General features: G+C 37.6%; 2 protein-coding genes across 9 annotated transcripts in view; one reads left to right on the top strand and one right to left on the bottom strand.

Moving 5' to 3' along the window:
• Positions 1-13,581, bottom strand: part of blnk (B cell linker) — a 36,111-nt gene extending 22,530 nt beyond the window's left edge. The window contains exons 1-5 of one of the 7 annotated variants that reach the window (XM_077581546.1): positions 13,471-13,581; positions 10,794-10,989; positions 10,034-10,204; positions 9,449-9,572; positions 2,439-2,571 (exon numbers count right to left, since the gene is read on the bottom strand). In XM_077581546.1, coding sequence (XP_077437672.1) covers positions 2,439-2,571; positions 9,449-9,572; positions 10,034-10,084 — 308 coding nt within the window. In that variant the 5' untranslated portion in view covers positions 10,085-10,204; positions 10,794-10,989; positions 13,471-13,581. The other 6 variants (XM_077581545.1, XM_077581544.1, XM_077581543.1 and 3 more) reach the window with 6 other exon arrangements.
• Positions 6,048-23,710, top strand: part of dntt (deoxynucleotidyltransferase, terminal) — a 57,550-nt gene continuing 39,887 nt past the window's right edge. Inside the window, exons 1-5 of one of the 2 annotated variants that reach the window (XM_077581555.1) lie at positions 6,048-6,270; positions 10,849-11,019; positions 15,429-15,500; positions 15,746-15,869; positions 17,525-17,657. In XM_077581555.1, coding sequence (XP_077437681.1) covers positions 11,014-11,019; positions 15,429-15,500; positions 15,746-15,869; positions 17,525-17,657 — 335 coding nt within the window. In that variant the 5' untranslated portion in view covers positions 6,048-6,270; positions 10,849-11,013. Of the gene's footprint in view, positions 6,271-10,848; positions 11,020-13,407; positions 13,567-15,428; positions 15,501-15,745; positions 15,870-17,524; positions 17,658-23,710 lie in introns of those variants that run through there. The other variant, XM_077581554.1, reaches the window with a different exon arrangement.

Below are 23,710 nucleotides of genomic sequence, written 5' to 3'. Positions count from 1 at the left end.
GTTAGGAAGCGGTCAAAGCCGGCGAGCGTCAGTGTCACCAGGCATGCGGTGAAGTTTAAGGAGGTCAGACTCTACCTAGTGGAGAGGAAAATGGGCTCCAGCAGGAGAAACTTTCTGACCCAGCTGGCCAGGTCAAAAGGCTTTATTGTGGATGACATCCTCAGGTTGGGAAAAACGTGCTATTTTTTGCTCTCTATACTCTCTGTCTACAAAGACTTGTAACTTTGAAATCACACTTACAGTCACTTGCAGGGTGGCTGCCTGTGGCTTTGGATTTCAGAGTACAAATCGACTTTTCTTTTTTAACAACACAGAAGGAGTTTTTTTTAATGACGTTCTCAAAACTTTGCTGTCAAGTCGCACTTAAGGAGAGAATTTTTGCATGAAGTTGTTTCCAGCCAGGATGAATCAATTGTTGTGTGCAAACTGTGGATGTGACGGGCCTTCATTGTTATTCTCTCACTAGTTGAACGCGTTATTATGCACACATGCCTCTTTATGATCAAGACAAACGCTCAGAGAGGTGCGAGGTTGTCTTAAACACACTAGACTTAGACTTGTCTCGGAACCAAAATGAAAATGTGCCCGCTTTTACGCCGACCGCACAGCCTTGCTCTTCCGCTGGTCACTATAAACTATCATTTGAGCTTGGTATGAGTAATTTGTTCTTAATATTAGCTATAATGTCTTCTTTTTTTTTTTAAGTTAGATATATTTTTTTAATATTTAATATTTTTTATTTTTTTAGAGAGAGCTCAGTATTGTTCATTCTGTAATCTTACCGATTCGACATGTCATCATCATTGCTCTCTCTCTCTTTTTTTCCCTCTTTTTCTTTTTTGTTTGTGGGTGAGAATGTGCGTGGTTATGTGCATGTGCTGGTGTATGTGTGCTGGTGTATGTGTGCATGTGTGCGTGCGAGTGTGTACTCATTAATTCACCTAAAACCTATTAAAAATCCCATACCGTTCACCTAAACCGAATACTTCAGAATCCAGCTAGCGTTGTGAGGTTGTCAGGAGACCCGAGGAAGGATCAAAGAAAAGAAAGGAAAGTGTAATCTAGCACCGACCAGACAAACTTTCATCTACCTGTCTATGGAAATAGGGCCTTGATAATTTGTCTAATTTTCTATGTTTCAAACACAAAATTATTATTATTATTGATCGATTTAAGATGGATGTAGTGTACGCTGTTAATGAAGAGTCCTCATGAGTGTTGTATAACCACAACTGTGTGTGTGTGTCTGTGTGCCTGCCAGCAGCGTGACAGCTTGGCCATGGCAACATTCCCAGAAACACAGCTTGAACGCTGCTTCGGTTACACTCGGCTTGATACAATAGTTTGAAACCAACGGCAGGAAATAGAGCGTGCCTGCCTCAAACTGACGTTAATTCTGTAAGCTGACAAAACTGATATCAGCTGCAGTTTGATAGCAACAGCACACATTTCTAGTTTTACACAAGTCGAATGCGCCTGCCCTCAACATATGGTCGGATGTAATGAGCGTAAGACTCTGTGGGAAACATGCACTCACATGTATTTTATTTTCCTTATTCCCAATATGCTCACCAAGGTCAAGAAACAAATTATTACATGTTAATCCGTGATTTGTTGGACGATATGTCAGTTTTTCAATAGCTTTTAGGTGTCAATATATAGATTAAAAAATAAAAAAGTGTTTGAGCTAAAAAAATAATAATAATAAGAGAACAACTCAACCTGTGATTTGAATTATTATTATTATTATTATTATTATTATTAATAATAATTTGCAGTTTTTATTAACTGATTCTTTTTAAAGGCCACTTAATTAAGTACACATGTAAATTTTAATTGTGGTTGAAGCTTGCAATGATTAACAATGCTGCAAAATATTAGCACACATTTGACAGTGACATTTTATGTCAGAATCTAGCAGTTAAGGCAAAACAGAGCAAATATTGCCACCACTTATGGACATTTTCATTTTATTGCGTGCCCAATTTCCTCATTTAGAAGGAAATGGAAGTTTTGGCTGAAAGAACAGGGGCAGCTGAGAGTTGACCACAGAGACTTCTCCATATCAAAGCTCTGTGACTTTCATACGTCCTTGCGTCTAGGCTCGCAGTCGCACTGAATCTGGCAAAAACAATTCAGCACTGGGCTTGCTTTCTTGCTCATTTGCATGTCACTTTGACTTTTTGAGTTTTATTTGATGACATAAATTTACAAATCCATGCAGTGGTTTTACATTATATAGGCAAATTTAACAACAAACAAATGTAACCAAAATACTTCATGATAATAATAATGATGATGATAATAATAATAATAATCTTTAACACACTCTAAGTAGTGCAATTTTTGTGACCTTGACTTGTCCTGTAGCTTCACTCACACAATGGAAGAAAGCATTGAAGTCATTCATCTTCATTTACAGCGATGAGATCACTCACGTGGTGTCTGAGGACAGCAGGGCCTCATCCCTGTGGGCGTGGCTAAAGGGGTGCGGCCTGAAGAATCTTTCCAAGATGCAAGTGCTGCACATCAGCTGGTTCACTGACAGCATGAGAGTGGGAAGGCCTGCTGCTGTGGAGAACAGACACCTCATTCAGGTTTGGGTCATAAATCACACACGCAAGCAGAAAACTTGAGCAAGAAATATTTTTTCAAATCTTGATCCAGACAAGCATGCCATATTAACACAACCTACTTTTTTTTATTTGTATATTTTTTTTAAACTAAATCACACAATTTCTGCAATAGCCGTACTTGTACAAATATGACATTTCATTGTGGCAAGGCAAGCAGTAATCAAATCATCATGCACTTTGTCAGAAATGAGGAAATAGATGGCAATGAATACACGAGACAGGGATCTGTGTTTGGCTAACAACAAGTTAACTATGGGTACAATCGCAAACATATGGTGTAGGTAAAAGGGCCATAGATGTGCACTCCATTTAAAAAAATACTTATTACTTATCTACATTTTTTTCCCTAAAGCCTGTGTCGACTGTCACCCTGACATTTTTCTACTTTCCTACTAAATAATCCTGAAATTCCTTCGTCTTCTTTATTACTGCCACATGGACATTGTTACGCTCTTCCAGTCAACCTTGTCATTAAATGACAGCGCTAATGATGCCACGTTGGCATTTATTGAGTCACGTCCCCAGGTAACCATAAACCCTCTCTACTTCTTGTTTTGTGATGCACGTCTTCTGCAAAGTGAACAAGGTAGCATACAGCGGCAATTGTGCATGAGTGATAAACTCATTCAAGCAGCTATCAAGTAGCGATAGGGGGAAACAAAATCTGCAAATAGGCTGGATCTCAGGGGCCTTGAAAGCGTGGAAATAAAGTGCATTTTATGTCATAAATGTGCCACGGGAAGTCGGAGTAGATTTGAAAGCGTATATTTCATTGCTATGCAATATTTTAAATTGATCCGCTGAGGCGCATATACGGTTTTTGTATTCTAGTGTGTAGGCATAGAGGGGGCAGGTGCAAAATTCTAAATGAGGTGGGACCTTCATAACATTTGCCCTGCGCAGTTGCATAACACGGTTGCATTATAGTATCTAATAAACTGCGTCAGATGAGGGGAAAAAAGCACCAAGAAACTCTTTTTATTATATAATGTAGAACATTTAAGCAATTCAACCTCACGATGACTCAATCTTATGCTTACTGCTTTTAAAGTGTTCAAATACTTTTCGCTCAAAATTGTATAACGTAGATTCATCCGAGCGGTGAGAGGATTCTTTTCATTACCTTTTAAATGCTTGCTTTTTCAGTGCATGGATTGACTCACTGCCTCTTTCTCCGGTCCCGGTTTTCATACTAAATCCAAGACTAATTGGATGTACACAATATTCTCTTTGTGATGTCTAATTATCTGAATTTATTTTATTATGCCCTTGACATATATTTCACAAATGTTGAACCATTTCTTCACAGTTTGAAAGAGGCAATTTACAAGAGGCAAATTGGATGATGGCAAGCAGATTTGTAATGCCACGGGTTCAGCGCTGTAATGGATTTGGATGCCACCAGACTGTGAGATGAGTGTCATTAGCCTGTTGCCCCGGAGACATGCGGTTATGAAATAACTTCTCCAAGGCAAACGGTTACATTTTCATGTTATTCAGCTTGAGCGCTCGCCTCTGCTAGTCAGAGATATACCTCTATCCTCAGACACATCTAGACATTTAGCAACTCAGCAGCTTTCAAGTACCTGACATATCTGAAAGCAATATATGCCATGCATTTATCTGTTTTTGAGTGCCTGGTTTTTGTTGTAAACAGGACACACTGCCTGCATTGCAAGAAGGATCGGCGCTTGCCCCTGTGGCTACGATTTCTCAATTCGCCTGCCAGAGGCGGACAAGCACAGACAACAAAAACAAGATTTTGACAGTAAGAAACAGTAATGTCTCAGCGCCATCGCACATATTTTGTTTAAAAGGACAGTGTGTAGGATTTAGTGCCATCTATAAGTGGTGAACTAAAAAATCATTCATTCAAAAATACTACTATTAATTTAAATTATTTGCAAAAAAAAAAGTTCTATCACATCAATGTACATTTTTTTTAATATAATCGCCCGAAAGAGAAGTACTTGACAAAGCTTGCAGCTCGTGTCAAAGCCAATGTCGACCGCCGCTTATTTTCCACAAATGGGGCCTGCAGGTGGTTTTTGCTGAAACCTGTGATTTGGGCTCCTTTTCTTTTCTTTTCTTTTCTTTTCTTTTCTTTTCTTTTCTTTTCTTTTCTTTTCTTTTCTTTTCTTTTCTTTTCTGGAGAGCTCAGTATTGTTCATTCGGTAATTTTACCGATTTGACATGTCATAATCATTGCTCCCTTTTTTCTTTTTTTTTTTGTTTGTGGGAATGTGTATGTGCGTGTGTGCGTGCGTGCGAGTGTGTATTGAAAGAGGCTAATTATTTGTCCTCTTTTGCGTGTTCAAAAATTATTGAAGACAGATTTCCTGTGAGAAATTCCTTGCAAGGATGATTTATTAAAACAGAGATCTCCGGACATCGGGACAACCCTGAACATCACGTAGGAGGTGGAATTTTCAGAGTGCCCATTGTGCCCCCTCCCTTGGGAGAGAGGGCTTCTTATAGTATCGAGCTTGGAAAGTGAAACGCCTTTTAAAACACGTTATACAACAAATTTGCAGCCGTGCCGATCTCCAGACAAAATATACTCTCCGGGTACTTTTTCTCAAAACAATATCTCACAAACAAGTTGAATCAGATTTAGAGTGGCCGTGAGCGATGGCGCAAACAGAGTGTGTGTGTGTGTGTGCTCTCTCAAAGCAGATTCTGTTCTCAAGAACAAAATGTGTGTGCGCAACACTGAGAAGGAATTTTAGACCAAACAAGGTGTTCCAGCTTAGGTTAAGGTCAAATTATACTGAGTTCAACACTATTTCACCTACTTTACACATCTATAAAACATTTCAACATGGTTAATATATGAAATAAAGAATTAAAATGTTAATAATGTCTAACAGTGTGTATTCATTAGTTCACCTAAAACCTATTAAAAAAAATCCATTTTCATTTTCGTTTCATTTCCTCTTGGGGGAAGTGTACAAAAAAATATTTGAAAATTACTGCTATAAGGACATTTTCACTACCTGTAGGAGTACTTTATTTCCCCGAAAATGTTGAAGCTAGCTTGCTTTACTCCCCATCACCAGGACATTAAAGTATACTCCACAAAATGGGTTAAAACAGAAAATGAAATGCTTCTGGAAGTCTACCAGTTGACATGTTCACAAACCCGTGGCACAGAGCTGGCATGTACATACCCTCAGGCGCCAGATTGGCCAAGTGGATGATGGACATGACAGTCCCCACCAGGAATGATGAATTGGAGGGTTGGAGCAGGTGGAGAAACTGACATCCCCATAAATTGCATTGAAAGAACAGGGAAATTATGAACCGAGAACATAGTGAGCGAGAGAGAGAGAGAGAGAGAGAGAGAGAGAGAGAGAGAGAGAGAGAAGAGAGAGAGAGAGAGAGAGAGAGAGAGAGAGAGAGAGCGCACGCGCGAGTGGGACCGTTGCGACATGTTGGGGAGGTGGGAACGAACGAACTGACTAGTCGTGTCCTCCACACGCGGGCAGTTTGAAAAAGCTTCACGGACGGGAGGAGGAAATGAAGAGCGGTATTCACTGGAACTTACTCGGAGCGAAAGTTTGAGCTGAGAGTCCAGCGGCATGCTACGCGCTGTAGCTTCTTTTTAGCTAGCCCGCTAGCCTACAACCATAATGTGAGTTACACTTTCCAAACAAATCTTCCTCCCACCAATTCACTATTTAAACATCATGCACAACATAAACACGGCTAGACTTGTGACTGGGATAAAAGTTCATTTCGAAGTTGATTGCCAGAAGAGTGTACTACAGTTGACTTTTATTTTATTTTTGTATTATTAAAATAAGAGAAATTTTTAAAAATATATATGTTTAATATTTTTCTATCTATCTGCTATCAAAATGAGGTGTGGTTGCTTTCAGTGACAGTTCGAAAACGGCATATGGCCTTCAATCAATCAATCAATCAATCAATCAATCAATCAATCACCTACATGCTTTTTAATTACTCAAGGATTTTTGCTATTTGTAGTCCCTATCACCCGCAAATAGCAGGGGCACATTGTATACAATATATGTTGTGGTGATATTTATTTTTATTTTGTCTTCATGAGCATACTCCATATTGGAGTGTGTGATTGGACCAAGTCCAATCAGGCACAGTTTACAATGGATCATCACAATGTTTGGGCAATGACCCACACATATGCATAAATGTCCACATATGCCTTAACTTCTCACTCATCTCTCAAATGGGGAGAGCTGATGTTCAGGTTTTGAACCCCCCTCTCCATTAACTATGCAATTAGAAGACACACTCAATTTCTCTTGCCCATAATTAAATCATTAACCTTATGTACAGTCACTGTACCTCCTCATGAGAGATGTCATTTAGGAACGTCCGCATTGAAATAGCTTGTCCGATTTTTTTTTTTTATTATTGGCTAATGTTAAGATATGAATTATTTACAGTATGTTTCCGATTATAATAAGTAACTCAATCAACAAATAATATCACTGTCGCTCAAGAGCGAGAACAGCAGCAGTTGTAGTTGGCCGACCGCGACACAGACACGACTAAAAAATGATGAGACAAAGATTTAACTCAAAATGGCGGTATCAGAATCATGCTTTGGGGATATTATTCAGTGGCAGGATCTGGGAGACTACTGTGGATTGAGGGAAAGATGAATGCAGCAATTTAGAGACATCCTGGATCTCTCTCGTGACCTCGGGGGGAAAGTTCATTTTTCAGCAGAACAATGATCAGAAGCACACAGCCAAGACACAAGTATCAAATGAGTGGCCTCAGGGCCCAGCTAGAACCCACTTGAATCCGATTCGACAAGTCTGGAAATATCTGAACAGGACGGGGTAATATTAGCCCACATGCAAATCTTTAGTTAGACCACTAACTAGGGGTGTTAGAAAAAATCGATTCGGTAATATTACAGCGCGCAATTGTCGAATCAATTCAATATGCGGCCGAATCGATTTTTAAGCATACATTTTTTTAATGGGAATATTCAACAAAATGTCTTATTTAGGGTTAGGATTCACACATTAAGCATGAAAGAATGTTATATTAATGAAACATTAAGCCTTAATATTTTATTTCAGTGCTGTTCAAACATGAAATAGACTGCAATCTGTTTGTTAAATGCAGTGGCTCAGTTATAATCCTGAATTTTTAGATAAATAAATACATTTTCATACAAATCTTACAATGTACATGTACAAGTTTACTGATTTGTATTTTCTAAATTTGAGTTAAAAAAAAATCGCAATAGTCAATTTATAAATTCGTATCGGGATTAATCGGTATTGAATCAAATCGCGACCTATGAATCTTGGTACGAATCGAATCGCCAGGTACTAGGCAATTCACACCCCTACCACTAACATTATTTTGCATCATTAGATCTTTATTAGACCACTAAAGTAAAATGAATAAATAAAAGTGAAATAAAATGAATACAAATATAATAAAAACTATAACCACCCACCTTTTGGAATACATTTACTTCCAATACTTACATTTAATATCAGAAATTGTATCTGTCATTGTTTTTTTTTGTTTTGGAAATGTTATTAATCAACAAATTCCCACATTTCTCATACTCAAGACTATATAATTATATAATTAACTACAAAATTCCAGTAAAAATAAATAACATTTTTTTTTGGGGGGTGGACTCATTTCATGTAGGTGACTGATGCATGGCATAAGGATAAATAAAACCCATTGTATCTTTTAATTGTGCATAATTACTTCTCAGTGGGGTTTCTAACCTGCTTTCACACTTTCTTTGTACGCACGCATGCAGCGAGGCAGGTGGCTGGCACAGCCACAATACGTGGTAGTGGGAGGTAAATCGGCATGTTGCATCAATGTGCCTGCAGTGTTCCCCCAATGAGCCATAATTCCTCACTAATAAGATGAGGGCCATAGTGTGTTCTGTTTGCACACCATGCGGACTCCATTTAGCTGATACAATAACACAAATTTGTAGACTGGCTTCATGAGTGTTTGTGCTTGTTTATGTTAAGGTAGAGTTATGTTAAGTTTTTGATTGCTTTATTGTTTACTCTTAATGTTTAACTGTTTCATTTGTTGGGCTTTTTTAAGACCCAATGGTAAATTCTAAAGACGCACTGCTTATTAAGACTATGGCTTCCACATTAACAGGAAAAAAATAATTTTAATAAAACACACAAACAAATGTATTATCCAAACATTGCATTGAATGATTTTTTTCTATTCTTTTTTTCTTTTCTTTTCTTTTTTTAAATATTTTTTTTTACTTGTGCTCTGACTCCATCCATCCATTTTCTAGCACTTAAGCTGAGGGTTATGGAGTATGGAGGACCAAAAATGCCTAAATTAAAAGTAAATAAATAAAAAATAAAAAATACAAATTTTAAATTTTAAATGTTAAATTTTAAATTTTAATTTAAAAAATTAAATACAAAAAATAAATATTAATGGAAATAAAAACAACAAAATATGTATACAGTATACATACATAAATGAATAAATAAAAGTAGAAGTTACAAAAATAAAAATAACTATTTGTGAAAGAGGTTATTGCTCAATAAATCAAGGTAGACATCTCAAAGTTGTACCATCGTGCGCCACCAACTCTTTCCTGACAAACTACTTGTAACAGATGCAATACTCATACATGCTGTCTCCCCTCATCACCAGCCCCCCTTGCTGCTTCTGTGTGTTGCATGCTGTTTAGAGAGGCATGTGCAGTTGTGTGTTTGCAAGCAAATTAGTTGCTCCATCTCCATGTGGTGCGCTAAGCGGGTCAGTGCGTCCCTGGGTGAGCTAGTGTCCTGTTTACTGACCCGAGGCTGCGTGTCTATGCGAGACAGCGGGTGGTGCAGCGGCCTCAAACGAGGGTTTGGCTTCAGGCATAAATATGGAGTCTTCCTTTTGGCTGGTCAAATCGGGGAGCATTAAGTCCAGGGCCTGTTTTGAAATTGGAAATAGCTTGATAGTTTGTTATTAAAAAAACTTTAGGTGACATTTCTTTAAAAAAAAAAAGCCTTCTATGAAATACTACACTTAATGTCATGACAAATTATCAACTGAAAATTTCTGCTGAAGGGACACCCTTGCCAGTTTTCATAAAGCATAGCTAAACAATTTACCTTATATTACCACTGAATCATTTAAAAGTGAAAGCATTGCTCATAGTGTTGCTCTTAGCGAGCATCGAGTATTCTACTCGCAGCTTAACAAAACAGGCATGCCAGCCGTAATCAAGTTCACTTGTAACTGTGTAGAACTAAGAAGTGAAAACGTGATGTTGATTGTGTTCCCGCATACTGATGAGTATCAAAAGGAAGTCTAGTCATTTAAAGTACATAACTGAAAGGCAAACATGTCTGTGTGACTTCATTGTGTAATTTTTGGGTCCCGTTGCTTACCTTATGGTCTACCACTCTCTGCCCTGTAATCCAGAAGAGAATCCAAGCCATCTGTCCTTCTGTACAGCGAAAGAATCTCGCATATGAATTAGCATTTGATACATGTTTGTTTGCTTGATCATGCTTTCCCACCACATTTTCTTGATCTTTTCCGTGGTTTCACACTAGGTCCTTTAAAAGCTCATTGTTATTCTGTTGCAGATCCGTAAAAAAATAAATAAAATCAATACACTAATAACCCAAATTAGGTCAAAAGGGGGCCGAACCAAATGTTGGGGTTATTAATTTCAACCACAGTTGGGTCAAATGAATAATCCACAACCCAATAGTGGGGTTTTGTGTGCACTCTAAAAAGAGTTGGGTAAAAAATGGGGTACGTCACTACTTTGGTCAATTTGACCCAATTTTTGGGGGTTATGGACAAACAACAAAATTGGGTCGTTTTGTAAAAAACAACCCCAAAAAATAATTAAATTCACCCAACTTTGTAAAAAACACCCACCAAAAAAGGTAAAAAAGTAATGGATCAGTCCAGTTTTGACCCAAATTAGGTTATTGGTAACCCAACAATTTTTTACAGTGTGTCCTTTTGAAAACCAAAAACTATTTTTTGAAATGCTTTTGGGTTATTTATTTAAGACAACAATTTGGTTTCATTTACTAACCCAAGCAGTAGCGTCAGCCCCTTTTTGACCCAAATGGTAAATTTTTGACTGTTTGTGTATTATATATCAATACCCAGCAAGTTAATGTGTCCCACCTTTTTCTCCTTGATGCCATCCTTTTTTTCCTGTCCTGGTGTCCTCCTCCTGCAGGATGCTTTTGAAGTACTGGCAGAGAACTACGAATTCAACGAGCTCAAGAGTTCCTGCCTTGTCTTCAGGAGAGCTGCATCTGTCTTGAAGAGTCTGCCATGGACCGTGCAGCGTGTAGGAGCCACTGAGGGCCTGCCCTGCCTGGGGGACCACACCAAGGCAGTCATGGAGGTATCATATTTCATCATGAAACCAATTTGTAGACAGAATTTTCTCGAGGATCTGCTCACAGGAATATCTGTCCACCTTTTATCATTCTCTGTAACCATTTGACTTCTCCCCATGCCATAAATAAAGTACAGACGCTCCCCTACTTACGAACATTCGAGTTACGAACAACGGTACATACGAACATGTCTGCGCGTGTGTCGGAAAATGTCCGGAAAGAGATGCTGTAAGTTAGATTTTGTATTGCGCGCCTTTTTCCGAGTGTTTTCGCTCGTCGATAAAGCCATCGCACTCGTCGAGCAGCAAGACCCAAATATTGAACGTTGCACAAAGGTTGCAAATCAATTGAATGATGCCATACAGTGCTACCGCATCATTTATGATGAAAAAAAGAAGGAAACTGTGCAATCGTCGTTGGATCGCTTCTTTCGGCAAGTTTCTAGTAAATCCTCCAAGGAAGATACTCATCAACCCTCATCTTCTTCTCCTCGACCCTCAACTTCTTCCTAAGTGTTCTTCCATTAAGTGTCTCTCGCTCTCTCTCTAACAAACAGTACTGTACGTATTCTCTCCATTTTATTAAAAGTTTTTTTCAGTACAAACCAATGCAGGTTACTTGTACAAGCCTTAAACATACTTATATAAACCTTCAATATACTTATATAGCCTTTAAACATAAATTATAATACAAAATATAGCACTGAAGCAACTTACGAACGAATTCACCTTACGAACGATCGCTCGGAACGTAACTCGTTCGTAAGTTGGGGAGCGTCTGCACAGTCCGGTCTTCCAATTCCCTTGCAAAACTTTTCCATTTCATTTACTCTGTCCTTCAACTTAAATGGGCCTTCTCCTTACAACATGAGATCATCTGCAGTATGCAAGTAACTTTACAACAAGTGCTACGACTCAAATCTTTCAAATGTATCAAAGAGGGTGTATACATGCCTTGGTAGGTGCTGTTTGTATTACCAACGAAGTTCAAATTCCTTTATGTACCTAAAAAAGTTAGTGTATGAATTATGATGTTGTGCAGTACTTCTCAATTATTTTCTTACGCCCCCCACAAGAAGAAAATATTTTGCGCGCCCCAATCCTTATTAACATAAAAGAAGACAAAAAATTAAATAGGATAAAGAAATACAGATCAACTTGCAACAAAGAAAGACTTAATTAACATGACTTTTGTGTCTCTCCCCACCTTTCTTTTGACCCTTGTTAAATACCATTGCATGGTGACTCCAAATTGGCTTTCATCTGTCAAGATCCTTTTTTTAAATTTTAGTGGCGCAACGGAATGTGTTTTTTGGCCTAAATCATTCAGTTGATGATGCAAGCATGAAATTTATTATACATAAATTCTGTAAGTCACTAGTTCAGGGAAAAAAAGTGCTAGCCAATGAAATATTCCATTACTGCTGCTTCAAACAGTCACAAACAACTTTGCTCATAGTGGTAAGAACAAAATAGGTGAAGGGTTTATTATGATTATGTTGTAGTTCTCGAGTTATAACTATCATATCTGTTTTTAGGGATTTCTATGAACAACTATTACAAATAGTGGTAACTAATGATGAAAGATGAAATATAATTTTTTTTACAAAATTTAATAAATTATGTTAATGACCCCCCCCCCCAAAAAAAAACAAAAACAAACAAACAACAACAACAACAACCTTATACATGTAACATATTTTATTTTGAATATACCAAACATAAAAATCAGCAACCCTATGTACGCTTTGACATTGGAAATTGTAGATTTTCGTTTGGTGGTCTGCTGTGAGGTTTTTCAAATGTAACATATGTGCTTAATACAGTAAATAAACTCTATATTAATAAAAATACTATATATAAATAGAAAAAAAAGGATTTGTAATCTTCCGATATAATCTAATCTTTCAAAAAGAGGCAGGCACTGCAACTAAACTTGCCACGTGCACATTTATGCATTTCTTGGGGGTGAAAAAAACTCTTGCCGGGTCACTTGGCCATCTTTACCTTCTCTTGTTTCACAAGTAAATGTCAGGTTGTCATGCAAACTATTGCGACTGTGCTCTTGAAGAGATGCCTTGTCTGACAATGCAAGGTTAGTTGACACGTTAAACTTACGGCATAAAGTACGTCTCTTGATGCATGTTTCAAAATCTGTCAGATATGTCAGCTTTGAGGTAGAATCACTGAAAAAAAACAATACGAATGTCCCACAATAGACCAAATTAGACTGACAACGAATGACCTCTTGTTCTTGTTGTCTTTGCTGCATTCAAGATGCTCAACTACCGCTACGGTTTTCTTTTCTCTTTGAGTAGATGGATCATAGATCAAAGCAAGAAAATGACATGACACATAAAACAAAGCGAAAGCAGACAGAGTAAAAACAAAATGCTTGATATGGTTGTGAACATTGGAGCGACACTCAGATAGCAGTTATTGAAGATAAAAACTTACTGATGCGAAGGTCTGGCAGCAATGAGGCAGAATTTGTGATGAGTCTGTGTGTGTATGTACGTGAAAGGCAAAGATGGTGAACGTGATGGCAGGCAGGTGGGTGTATGCTGCTCTTTGTTGTACTTTAGTTCCTGTCTAGATGTTAGGTTCACTGACTAATTCATTTGTAAGGCCATCACTTAAATAAATGTATTGTGTAACAGAAATACAATCTTAAATTTCAAGCTTTAGTGCGTTTAAAAGAGATTATGACTGACTTGACCCATCACGTTAATGAACACCAATATACTGTGGCCAGTTAATTAGTTGCGCTCTATTGAGGCAGACAATTAGAGCGGAGACATACTGAGGTTTCAAAGCAAACGATAACTTTGTTGCTTCTCAGCAAAAAGGTTATTGTTTTCGGGGATAAGGTGGGACTCAATTTTCCTGTTACATAAACAAAAACAAGGTGATTGATTTGAGGCAGGGGAGGACGGGGCACTCAAAGGAATTCACGACTACAGGTCTTGTAGTTAAGTCCATGCGTTGAATGGCTTGAAGTTTCTCTGTGACCATGAACTGGAGAAACCATCAAGAAAATGGATGGCTGCAATAGATATAAGGTCATGACTACACTCTAAAAAGAGAATTGTTGAACCAATTTAAGATTACAAATTGAATTGTTGACCAAGTTTAAAAAAATCACTTCAATCGGTAACAGACAATTGAATTAAGCTAGTCCAAAGTGAGTTCATTAAACTTAATACTTTGGATTGGAGTCACTTTGGATGAACTTAATTCAGGTGAATAAATTACATGTAATGAACTCATAATTAATCAAACTTAATATATTCACTTTTTTAAAGTTGGTCAACAACTCAATTTGTAATCTTAAATTGGTTCAACAATTCTCTTTTTAGAGTGCGAGATTTTGGACAAAAATATGCAATTGAGGATTGTTTCCACAGTGAATGATTGCATAAGTTTGCCATCGTTGGAATTTATTTGGTCTCATTTAGACTTGTCAAAACATATATGTCTTCTTTCCACTTGTATAAAAGTGTGGAATGGACATACTAACATCCAAAAAACACTGTTGAGTAATATCTCATCTTAACTTAATGAAAAATAAATGGTATACTTTTCAATATATGTACTGCATATTCATTATACACTTCACTGGCCTGAGTTTTCTCCCGGTACTACTTGCTCCTGCATTCCAAGAATATGTTTGGTTTATTGAAGATAAGACTCTAAATTGCCCTCGGGTGAGAATGTGATTGCGAATGGTTGTTGGTCTATACGTGCCCTGCGATTGGTTCACGACCACGACCAATTGTTTTGCTTTTACCTACGACTACGATGACAACATTTTTCATCCGTTGCCGTGATTGTTCAAAACAAAAGTTTGGTAGGCGTGTACAAGTTGCCGCATCGCTCAATTATCTTGAAGTATTGTATTGAATGTCTCGCCTTTCCTGAGCAGATCACAATGGAGCAGTTCCAGATTTATATTGTGGAAAACTCCTTTGAGTGATTCACATTATCAGCCTGGCTCTTGTCAAGTTATTAATAAGACACAAGCCATAATACAATAATTCAATCATTAAATTCAAACAATAATTCAAGATTATTTATTTACTTCCCATTCCATAGCCGCTGTGGACCATTAAATAGATTACGTTGTGTCTAGCGCCACCAGTACTGTGCTACAATACAGATTTGCTATTTTGATAGCCTTTGCAACCATTGACAATATAAATGCAAATAAATAAGTAATGAACTGAGTCCTTTGTGAAAATCTTTTTTGCTCTGCCAATACAGATTACCAAAACACACAGAGTACAGTAAAAAAATATATTAGATAATGGGGAAAAGACATCTCAAGTGGGGAAAAAAAGCAAGTACGTTTAATAGTGAAATTGTAAATGGTTAAAAGAACATTATGTATGACATGATCACCTTATGTCTTTCAGGAGATTCTCCAATATGGCCGTTCATTTGAAGTTGAGCGAACACTCTCGAGTGATCGGTATCAGACCTTGAAGGTCAGTAGAAGAAAAAAAAGTACAGGTACTGCATATCATCAACACAGCAGCCTCCCTTTGTTTTCTCAATTGAGATGCTTTAAAAAAATAAATAAATAAAATAAAAAGAAGCTTTGGACCTGATTTTCATTTTGCCTTCTCTAAAGGCCATCCATATCACATTTCAAAACTCCGACCGCTAACCTCTTCTTAAAAGCTGTCATGTCAGAGCTTCTTAATAAAGCCCGTTCCTCATTTCCTGACAGCTGTTCACAAGTGTGTTTGGGGTTGGACCGAAGACGGCCGAGAAATGGTACCGCAGGGGGCTGCGCTCATTTAGTGACATTCTGGCAGAGCCCAGCATTCAGCTCAACCGGATGCAGCAATGTGGTACGGCAACATTTCATCATCTCTACTTTTCAATTCTATTGATTATAGAAGGAAACATCCCACCTGGAGTTTGGAGAGAAAGTGTCATAGACCAAATTGTTACACTCATCCTGGGTTCTGCATGACTGTCGTGACTTTTTTTTTTTGAACCAGTATTTGTGTGTGTGCGCGTGTATGTGGCGTTTTATACTAAATGATTCATTCAGATGACAACAACAGGGAATCTACAGTTAAAACGGAATGTTGAAAACAGCGGGGATATTTCTAACAAAACCCAATGGTGACAGTACAATGGAGTTCTTCCTGTGAAATTTCAAATCACATAATCATTCAGAAATCAGTAGGAGAGGCGCTTGGGCACATGTGGAATACGACTTTATTTGTATTGTTTGCTTGAATGGCAAATGTGAAGCAATATCCAAAAAACTTATATGCAGATTATTTATATGTAGGTTATATGTATTTAGACATATTGTATTTTCTTTTTTTTTTTGCCCATCAGTAAATGCTATAAATAACAATTTATGGTCCTGCCTCGAAGATCTCCCGACTAGTGCTTCTACAATGACTAACTGTGCAGATGCTGTGTCTCTGTGAGTGTACTGTATATTAAAATCTAAATTATTAAAAAGAATAATATTAAAAATAACATTACAGATTTTTTTTCCACTAGAGCACCATCTGCTAGATCGGTTTCATTCGCCCATTTGGACTCGGTATGAAAGAAAGTATTGATAATGACAATAAAACAACAATTTCCGTAGGTAAAAAAAAAATCTGGATTATGTAAATTCTACTCTAAACTGAGTCTATTTGATCCCACTCTAAATAGAGTAAAATTTACACTTGGAAGAGAGTAAAAAAAGTCACTCAAAGGTTGAGGAACAAACCCACAATTTCAGGTTGGGAGACAGCCAATCTACTCCATGAACCACGCAGCTCCTGCTGTTAGTATATCGCTGGTGTCTTGTCTCTGGAATCTTCGTAACTCCGAGATATAAGCAAACAGCAGGAGTTGCATAGCTCACGTAGTAGTGTGGCAGTCTCTCAAGCTGAAGGTCGTGAGTTTGTTCCTCAACCCGCTAGTGATTTATTTTATTTTATTTGTTTTATTCTCTTCCAAGTGTAAATTTCACTCTAAACTGATTAAAAATTACTCTATAATTTTTTGAGCTGGTTGCCTGAACTGGAATGCTGCAGGAGGTAGTAATTCAAAACGTTAGACTACACAGCACACACGTCTCAATTTACTGCACTGACAGACATCAACATCTAACTGGTCATAATCCATCATCCTCAACAATTTAGTGATCGCTCTCCGCAGGCAAATAATGGTATTGTTGACAGAAAAAGACATCTGAAGTCCGTCATTGCACTACGTTATACATGTAAGAATGGCTCATATGACTCATATTTACGATTTTGTTAGAAATGGTTTCCCATGCAGCAATGTGACAAAATCTAAACAAATGTTTGAGATAGTTGAAACCAAAATGACATCAGTTCATCATTTACTGACGTTCTCCACCTTCCAGCACAACATATCACATTGTATCTCCCTTTTAATTCACCCTGACTCTCCACTTCCCCAAAGCAACTGGCTGTGATTGATGGCTGGCTTCCACACTAATAACCACATGGTCTTTTCCCTGCAGGTTTTCTGCATTATGGAGACATCTCAAGGGTTGTCACTAAAGCGGAGGCTCAAGCCCTGGGGAACATTATTGACGAAGCTGTCCGTTTGATCACATCGGACGCCGTAATAGCACTGACAGGTGGCTTCCGCAGGTAGGAGACTTGTCTCGTCCTCTCTGTGTTGATGTGGTGGTTGACACAGAATAACTCTTCTTTGTTCTTTGCTATTGTTCTGCTGTTATTAGTTATGCTCATGGGAACGCAAAATATCCTTCAAGAGCTTGCTTTGGTTTGAATGAGCAACTTATTGTTGCTATGTACTTACACATACGTGTATGTGTGTGAGTCATGTACAGTACAATGAAATATCAAAAGTTTAGCATTATCAATGTGCTGAATCTCATAACATTCTTTGCTGAGGCTAGACACAAGATGGCCACGTTGGCTGAAGTAATACTAGTTTCTCGGCATGAGTAGATTTTTCCCAATATCTAATTCAAAATTGGGGTGTTCCATATCATACCTTCTACGATATTACCGTTTTTTTTTTGGAGGGGGGTAAAAATTTGAAATATCCTGAAATTGACGTGATGATGTAATCCGTAACATCATACGTCTTCATGTCCATTTGGACATACACGCATCGTTCACTGCTGCATCAAAACAATGTCGGAGCGTGTGAGGCTGTGAACATCCAGATTGGTTGCGTCTTCAGCAAAGTGGGAGTGAGCTACCTTCGTCGTGTGGAGGCTACAAGAGGTCAGATATGATGCAAAAAATACATTTGTTTGCAAATGGTGAAGGAAAGCTGTTGCCGTTAAAGTTAAGAGGATGTGCAGGCTGAAGATGAGGACGAGACGCGAGGAGGACATGGAAACAGCTTGTGTTGTTCGGCGTGAAGGTGAACAAAAATCATTGCTTAAGTACTCTTGATTAGACGCACTCCTTATGGAGAAAAAAAAAAGCAGACGGTGGCTGAATAATACTGAAACAGTCGCGTATTGTTTGGCTAAGATATAAATAATACCGGTAACTTGCCACCACTTGACATGACTTTGTGATGCTAACCGGCCGCGAAGCTAACATGCTCTCGACAAGACGGCGTGCACGTTGCTATTGCTCAGTGGCCGAAACGTGCACATTTGTGTTATTCATACCCGCTAGTCATATCTGCAAGCAATCACAGCATTTTCTCGTGCCTCTGATTGACCAATCATAGACATTCACAGCAAAATAACGCTTGCAGGAAGGTTGCCGGTTACGGCAAAATAAACACTGCCTGAACAATCGCCGGGGAAAACATTCTTCAACAATACACTTGCCTGCGATGTACAAAGCATGACGCCACAATTTTTTTTTCTTTGCCTCTACAACACGAGGATCCACCACATAGGAGAAAATAATGGACTTTCTTGACTCGTGAAATTTGCCACTGACTTCTGAAGGTTTGGGTTTTCTTTGTATCTGCTAAGTAAATGTGCTTTTAAGCAGTTATGTTACAATTAGACCTCAGGTGCATTCCATTTACGGTTGCTATATTTGATATTTGTTTACATTTCAATTGTGAAAAAAAAAGTGGCTTAAACATTAAATTAAATATTGTGCTGCAATAAAAGTACTATTATTCCGAAGCACCAATCACAAATCTATTGTTCAGTAATTATAACCAATATCGTCAAAAATACGGGTCACCGCTAGTTTCTTTGAAATATCGTGCCATCATTTTTAGGCCATATTACCCACCCCCAATTCAAAATCTCCAGAAAATTGGGGTCAAAGGTCATATTGGTCTTTGACAGTTTCTAAGTGCTTTTACCCACTGAGTGCATCTATTTGCATCTTTTTTCTCTCCTTTGAGTTGCTTGCCTCTTTACAGCATATCAAAGGCATTTTACCAGAGTAAGTTCGTAGCTTTCCGGTCTGTGTGTTGTGAAAATCTGGTTATATTCAGTGGTGTGTGTGTGTGTGTTGAATAATTTAGAAGCAGCAGTATAGTGGCAGTAAGGAAAGGCACTTAAGTCAACAGGGGTGACAGAGCTCTCATTTTGTTGTTGGTCTTTCATTGTACTTGGTTGACCAACATGCATGCATGCATGCACCCAAGTAATGGTCACCTATTGTCTTCTTTGTATTGGATACATTTCTTCCATATTTCATTTAGTTAAATTCAAGCTGACCACAACTGACATGGGTTGAACTTGAATTCAATACAACACATAAATAATGAAGCATTGTGTAATTTACTTGAATATATTGTAAAACTCCGAACCTAACGCAACTGTTTATTTGACTGTAAGAAAATGTTAAAAAGATTACATTTGTTGGAATTCATTACAACACATAAGCAATGAAGCATTGTGTAATTTACTTGAATATATTGTAAAACTCTGAACCTAACACAACTGTTGATTTGACAGTAAGAAAATGTTAAAAATATTACATTTGTTTGGAGAATTCACAAATTACATTGGGATACAGTTAAAATTACATCATAGCAGTAAAAACACTTTTTGACTGTAGGTTCTTTGGTACATTTTGTTTATGCCAAAAAAACATGCATTTTACAAAGTCAAATTACAGATAATAATATTTAGATATACAGTAAAACAATGGGAATATAAAAGTTAAACTAAATGGATTATGTCCATTTAAAATTGATACTTTTTTTTTATTCTGTTTTACAGAAAAAAATGGCAGCTATAGTTATCAGAATAATTCTGTAAAAAAAATAATGCGCATACAGTGTGACGAAGACCCATGAGCAAGATAATGAAACTCCGGTTGTTCTTGATGGTGGGTAATCAATAGGTGAATGAGTAGCCAAAATGCAAAGCGCCTTGTAAGGTAGGAAAGCGTTGTACAAACGTTTGTTAAGAACTGCTTTTATACTATTTTGTTCTGTAAAATTTACATGTAGATTTCATTTATTATTATTATTTATTTATTATATTAAATCCAGTAAAATTTAGAAGCAGTTACTGTTTATTCTACATTAGATACAAGTTAAATGTACAATTTGTTCTGTAAAGTTGTTACCATTTGCACTGTATTTTTTACTGAATTTTTCTGGCAACCACAGCTGTCAGGTTTTTTTTCCGTAAAAACAATGTTTTTTTTTTTTTTTTTTTCAGTGTCTACGGATATGTTTTGGAATATGGGAAGAGACCAGATTACGCGGAGAAAACCCATATAAGCGACCTCAGAACTGTAATGCTAACGCACTCGCCCACTTTACATCATAGTTTTATGACATCAACTAACATTGATCTAAAGTGACAGGCTAAATCAAATAGTTTGTTCCTGTAATGGTTGAAAATGTTCTAGTTTTCTTGACTTAAGAGAAACATTAGTGGTGGTATCCTCCTTATACCACATAGTAACTCTTAACTTCAAAGGGCTGAGTGACAGCTGGAATGATGTCTGATTATGTAAATAACTGCTGCTCGAGGGGAAATGTGGTAAAAGAGATGAGGGGGGAAAAAAAGACTGGAGCATCACGGATAGTTAACATCAAGATGATGGGGAGCAACAGTACACGATTTATGGAAGAGGAGTCTGCTGAAAAGCATAACCGGCCCTATGAGAGAGCTTTTTACGGCTTCAAACTCAGCAAGATGGAGCATACTTAAAATCCTTCTCATATTTGGTGTGGTCCTGGAGAGTATTCCTTGAAATCTAATTGGAACCATGCTGAGCTTTATAGAGGAATGACTTGCACAATTTCCGTCAGTAATTGATTAATATACCTTAAGCCTAGTGTAACACCACTATCTTTTATTTTAAATAGCAGATGATAGTTAGAGTATAAAACACCAAAATAGTTTATGTGCTCGTTGATTGCCAGCATCACCGCTAATCACCCACTAATTCTCTTCATTGTGTCATTCTTGAAAAAGCACCCTTCTAAAATTTCGACAGTTTTAATTACCTATAATTTCCAGCATGGTTCGAAGTCTCTTATTAGCCTAATTATTTACAAGCAATAGCCATTATTAATTCTCTTTAAATAGATGAACCCAGATAACATACACGGAAGTGCGACTCAACCCCCCCAATTTTCAAGAGGTAACTGACACACTGCAGTAAGTCAAACTGTCAACCACTTCAGAGCAAAGCAACACGACGAGGATTTGTTGACGCTGCTGACATTAGCCTTATTGAAAGGACAGCTGTGCAAGAAGGGTGACAAGACTTAAAGAAATGTTGTTATGGGGGGGGATTAAAAATAGATTAGGCTGGAAAACATAGCTTTTGCCAGAAATGTATGTGAAACTTTCAGATGATACCAGCATGTCTTAGCTAGGGATCCTATTCAAAAATCTTGGTTGTCAAGACTGTCACACATTGAACAGCTCTGAAATCCTCAAAAGAGCAGCAGATTCTCATTGCAACATCTCATCGCTGGCCACTACATTAGGTACACATGCACAATTTAATAAGAATCGATAGCAGCTGCCTTACATTGTAATATTAATGATTGACACTGTCAAAGATTGATCAAGAATGGCGCCTGTGCGCTTGGCGTAAAACGACTAATCACAGCTCAGCTGTTGTATGAAGCTGAGCTGTGATTGGTCGTAACCTGAGCTCTGATCTATAATGTGATGCCAGGTTCAGTCGACAGTAGGGCTGGGCCTATATGGCCAAAAAATAAAATCTCAACGTTTTTTTCAGTCATTTAGGACAATTACGATTTTAATCTAATAAACCCAACAAACGTTTATTTCAAGGTGTCATTCATTCAAAAATAATTCCTGTGCAAAATGTTCAGACAACAATAAAGTATACTGATTCTAAATCCGTTTTAACAAACTTAACATTCATAGTTGCCAAAATTACAACTCACAATAAAAATCTGGATGTAACAGAATATAGGAACAACAAGCTTTTAACTCTTTGACTGCCAAAAAACATTAAATAACGTTTAGTAAAATTCTATGGAGGAGTGCCAAAGACGTTAAAAGACGTTTGTTTCAAAACAGAGGTGAAACTAACCATTTTCTATTGTTGATTACTGAAAAACAGAATACGGTAGAAACAAACTTTTTTTTCTGATGAAAGATGAGAGTCCAATCTTTCATTTGGTAGTATGTGTGTTTCCATAGTCCAAACACATAATTTTCTGTGGACCTTGAAAGATCAGTCAAAATGCTTAAATTGGCTGGCACCCACGGCATCCCTTTTCTGAAAACGTCTGGCAGTCAAAGAGTTAATAATCCAGAAGACAAAATTCTATTTCACAATTTAGCAAATTTTCAACAATTCTATTTTCAAAATGACTGAATTAATTTGATTTATTGCCCAGCCATAGTCGACATAAAGTGACAAAATGGCCGCCCCGTGAGATAAATAAAAATGGGTGGATTTTGATGCTTAGCTCGTATTCCACAAATGCATATTTTTTTTTAAATCAGAATGCCGTGTTTAGACTAACATTATTGTGGGTTGACTGCCTTTTTATCTTTCATTCATGCTAAATCTTCTTTGTTATCACTTCCCAAATCTTGCAGTGATGCCAAACTGAAAGTGAAGTGACACATTGCAGTAAAAGGGAAGCTATTTCCTTTCTGTGGCCAGCTAGTTTTATCTGTGACTTAACTTTCCTTTCCTCACATTCTTTGACATTTCCAGAAGCAACACTTCCCACATCTGTATTATTCATACATGTCACCCTGTCATCCACACAAATTTGTAAATAACCTTTAATATTTCATGCGCTTTGTGCTGAAATGCTTAATAATTTATCCTTTTTCCACACGCAATATAAGTGTAGACCAGCTGAATTTACACTGTTTCTCTTTTTTGTGTGTGGTGACACAGCTGACCGTAAATGGATGCCTTATAGAGATTGCAAAGGAAAGGACGAAAAACACCCTCTTCGCTTGAGAGAATGGAACTTAGGTGCTATCATCCATTTTTCCTGCTGACCAAAGCTGTATTAGTGGAAGTAGCTGCACAGCCCTGCTACATACTAATGGTGCACAGCTACTATCCAGAGAGCTGAGAAGTGTGGTGTATATGTTGATGTGTCCTACTTCACCACCCATTCATTCCCATGCCATGCACTCACCCACACCCTGATTAGAGGTAGCGGATGTCCAAGAGAGGCATGAAAGTATACTGATGATCTCAGTCCCTCTCCGTGTTTGTGATTTTGCTATTCATGGCACACATTTATGCAGCGCACTCAAGTGAGATTTGCCAGT

The sequence above is a fragment of the Vanacampus margaritifer genome, chromosome 12 (assembly GCF_051991255.1).
Source record: "Vanacampus margaritifer isolate UIUO_Vmar chromosome 12, RoL_Vmar_1.0, whole genome shotgun sequence".
Classification (NCBI taxonomy): Eukaryota; Metazoa; Chordata; class Actinopteri; order Syngnathiformes; family Syngnathidae; genus Vanacampus; species Vanacampus margaritifer.
This window is presented reverse-complemented; position numbering and strand designations above follow the sequence as displayed.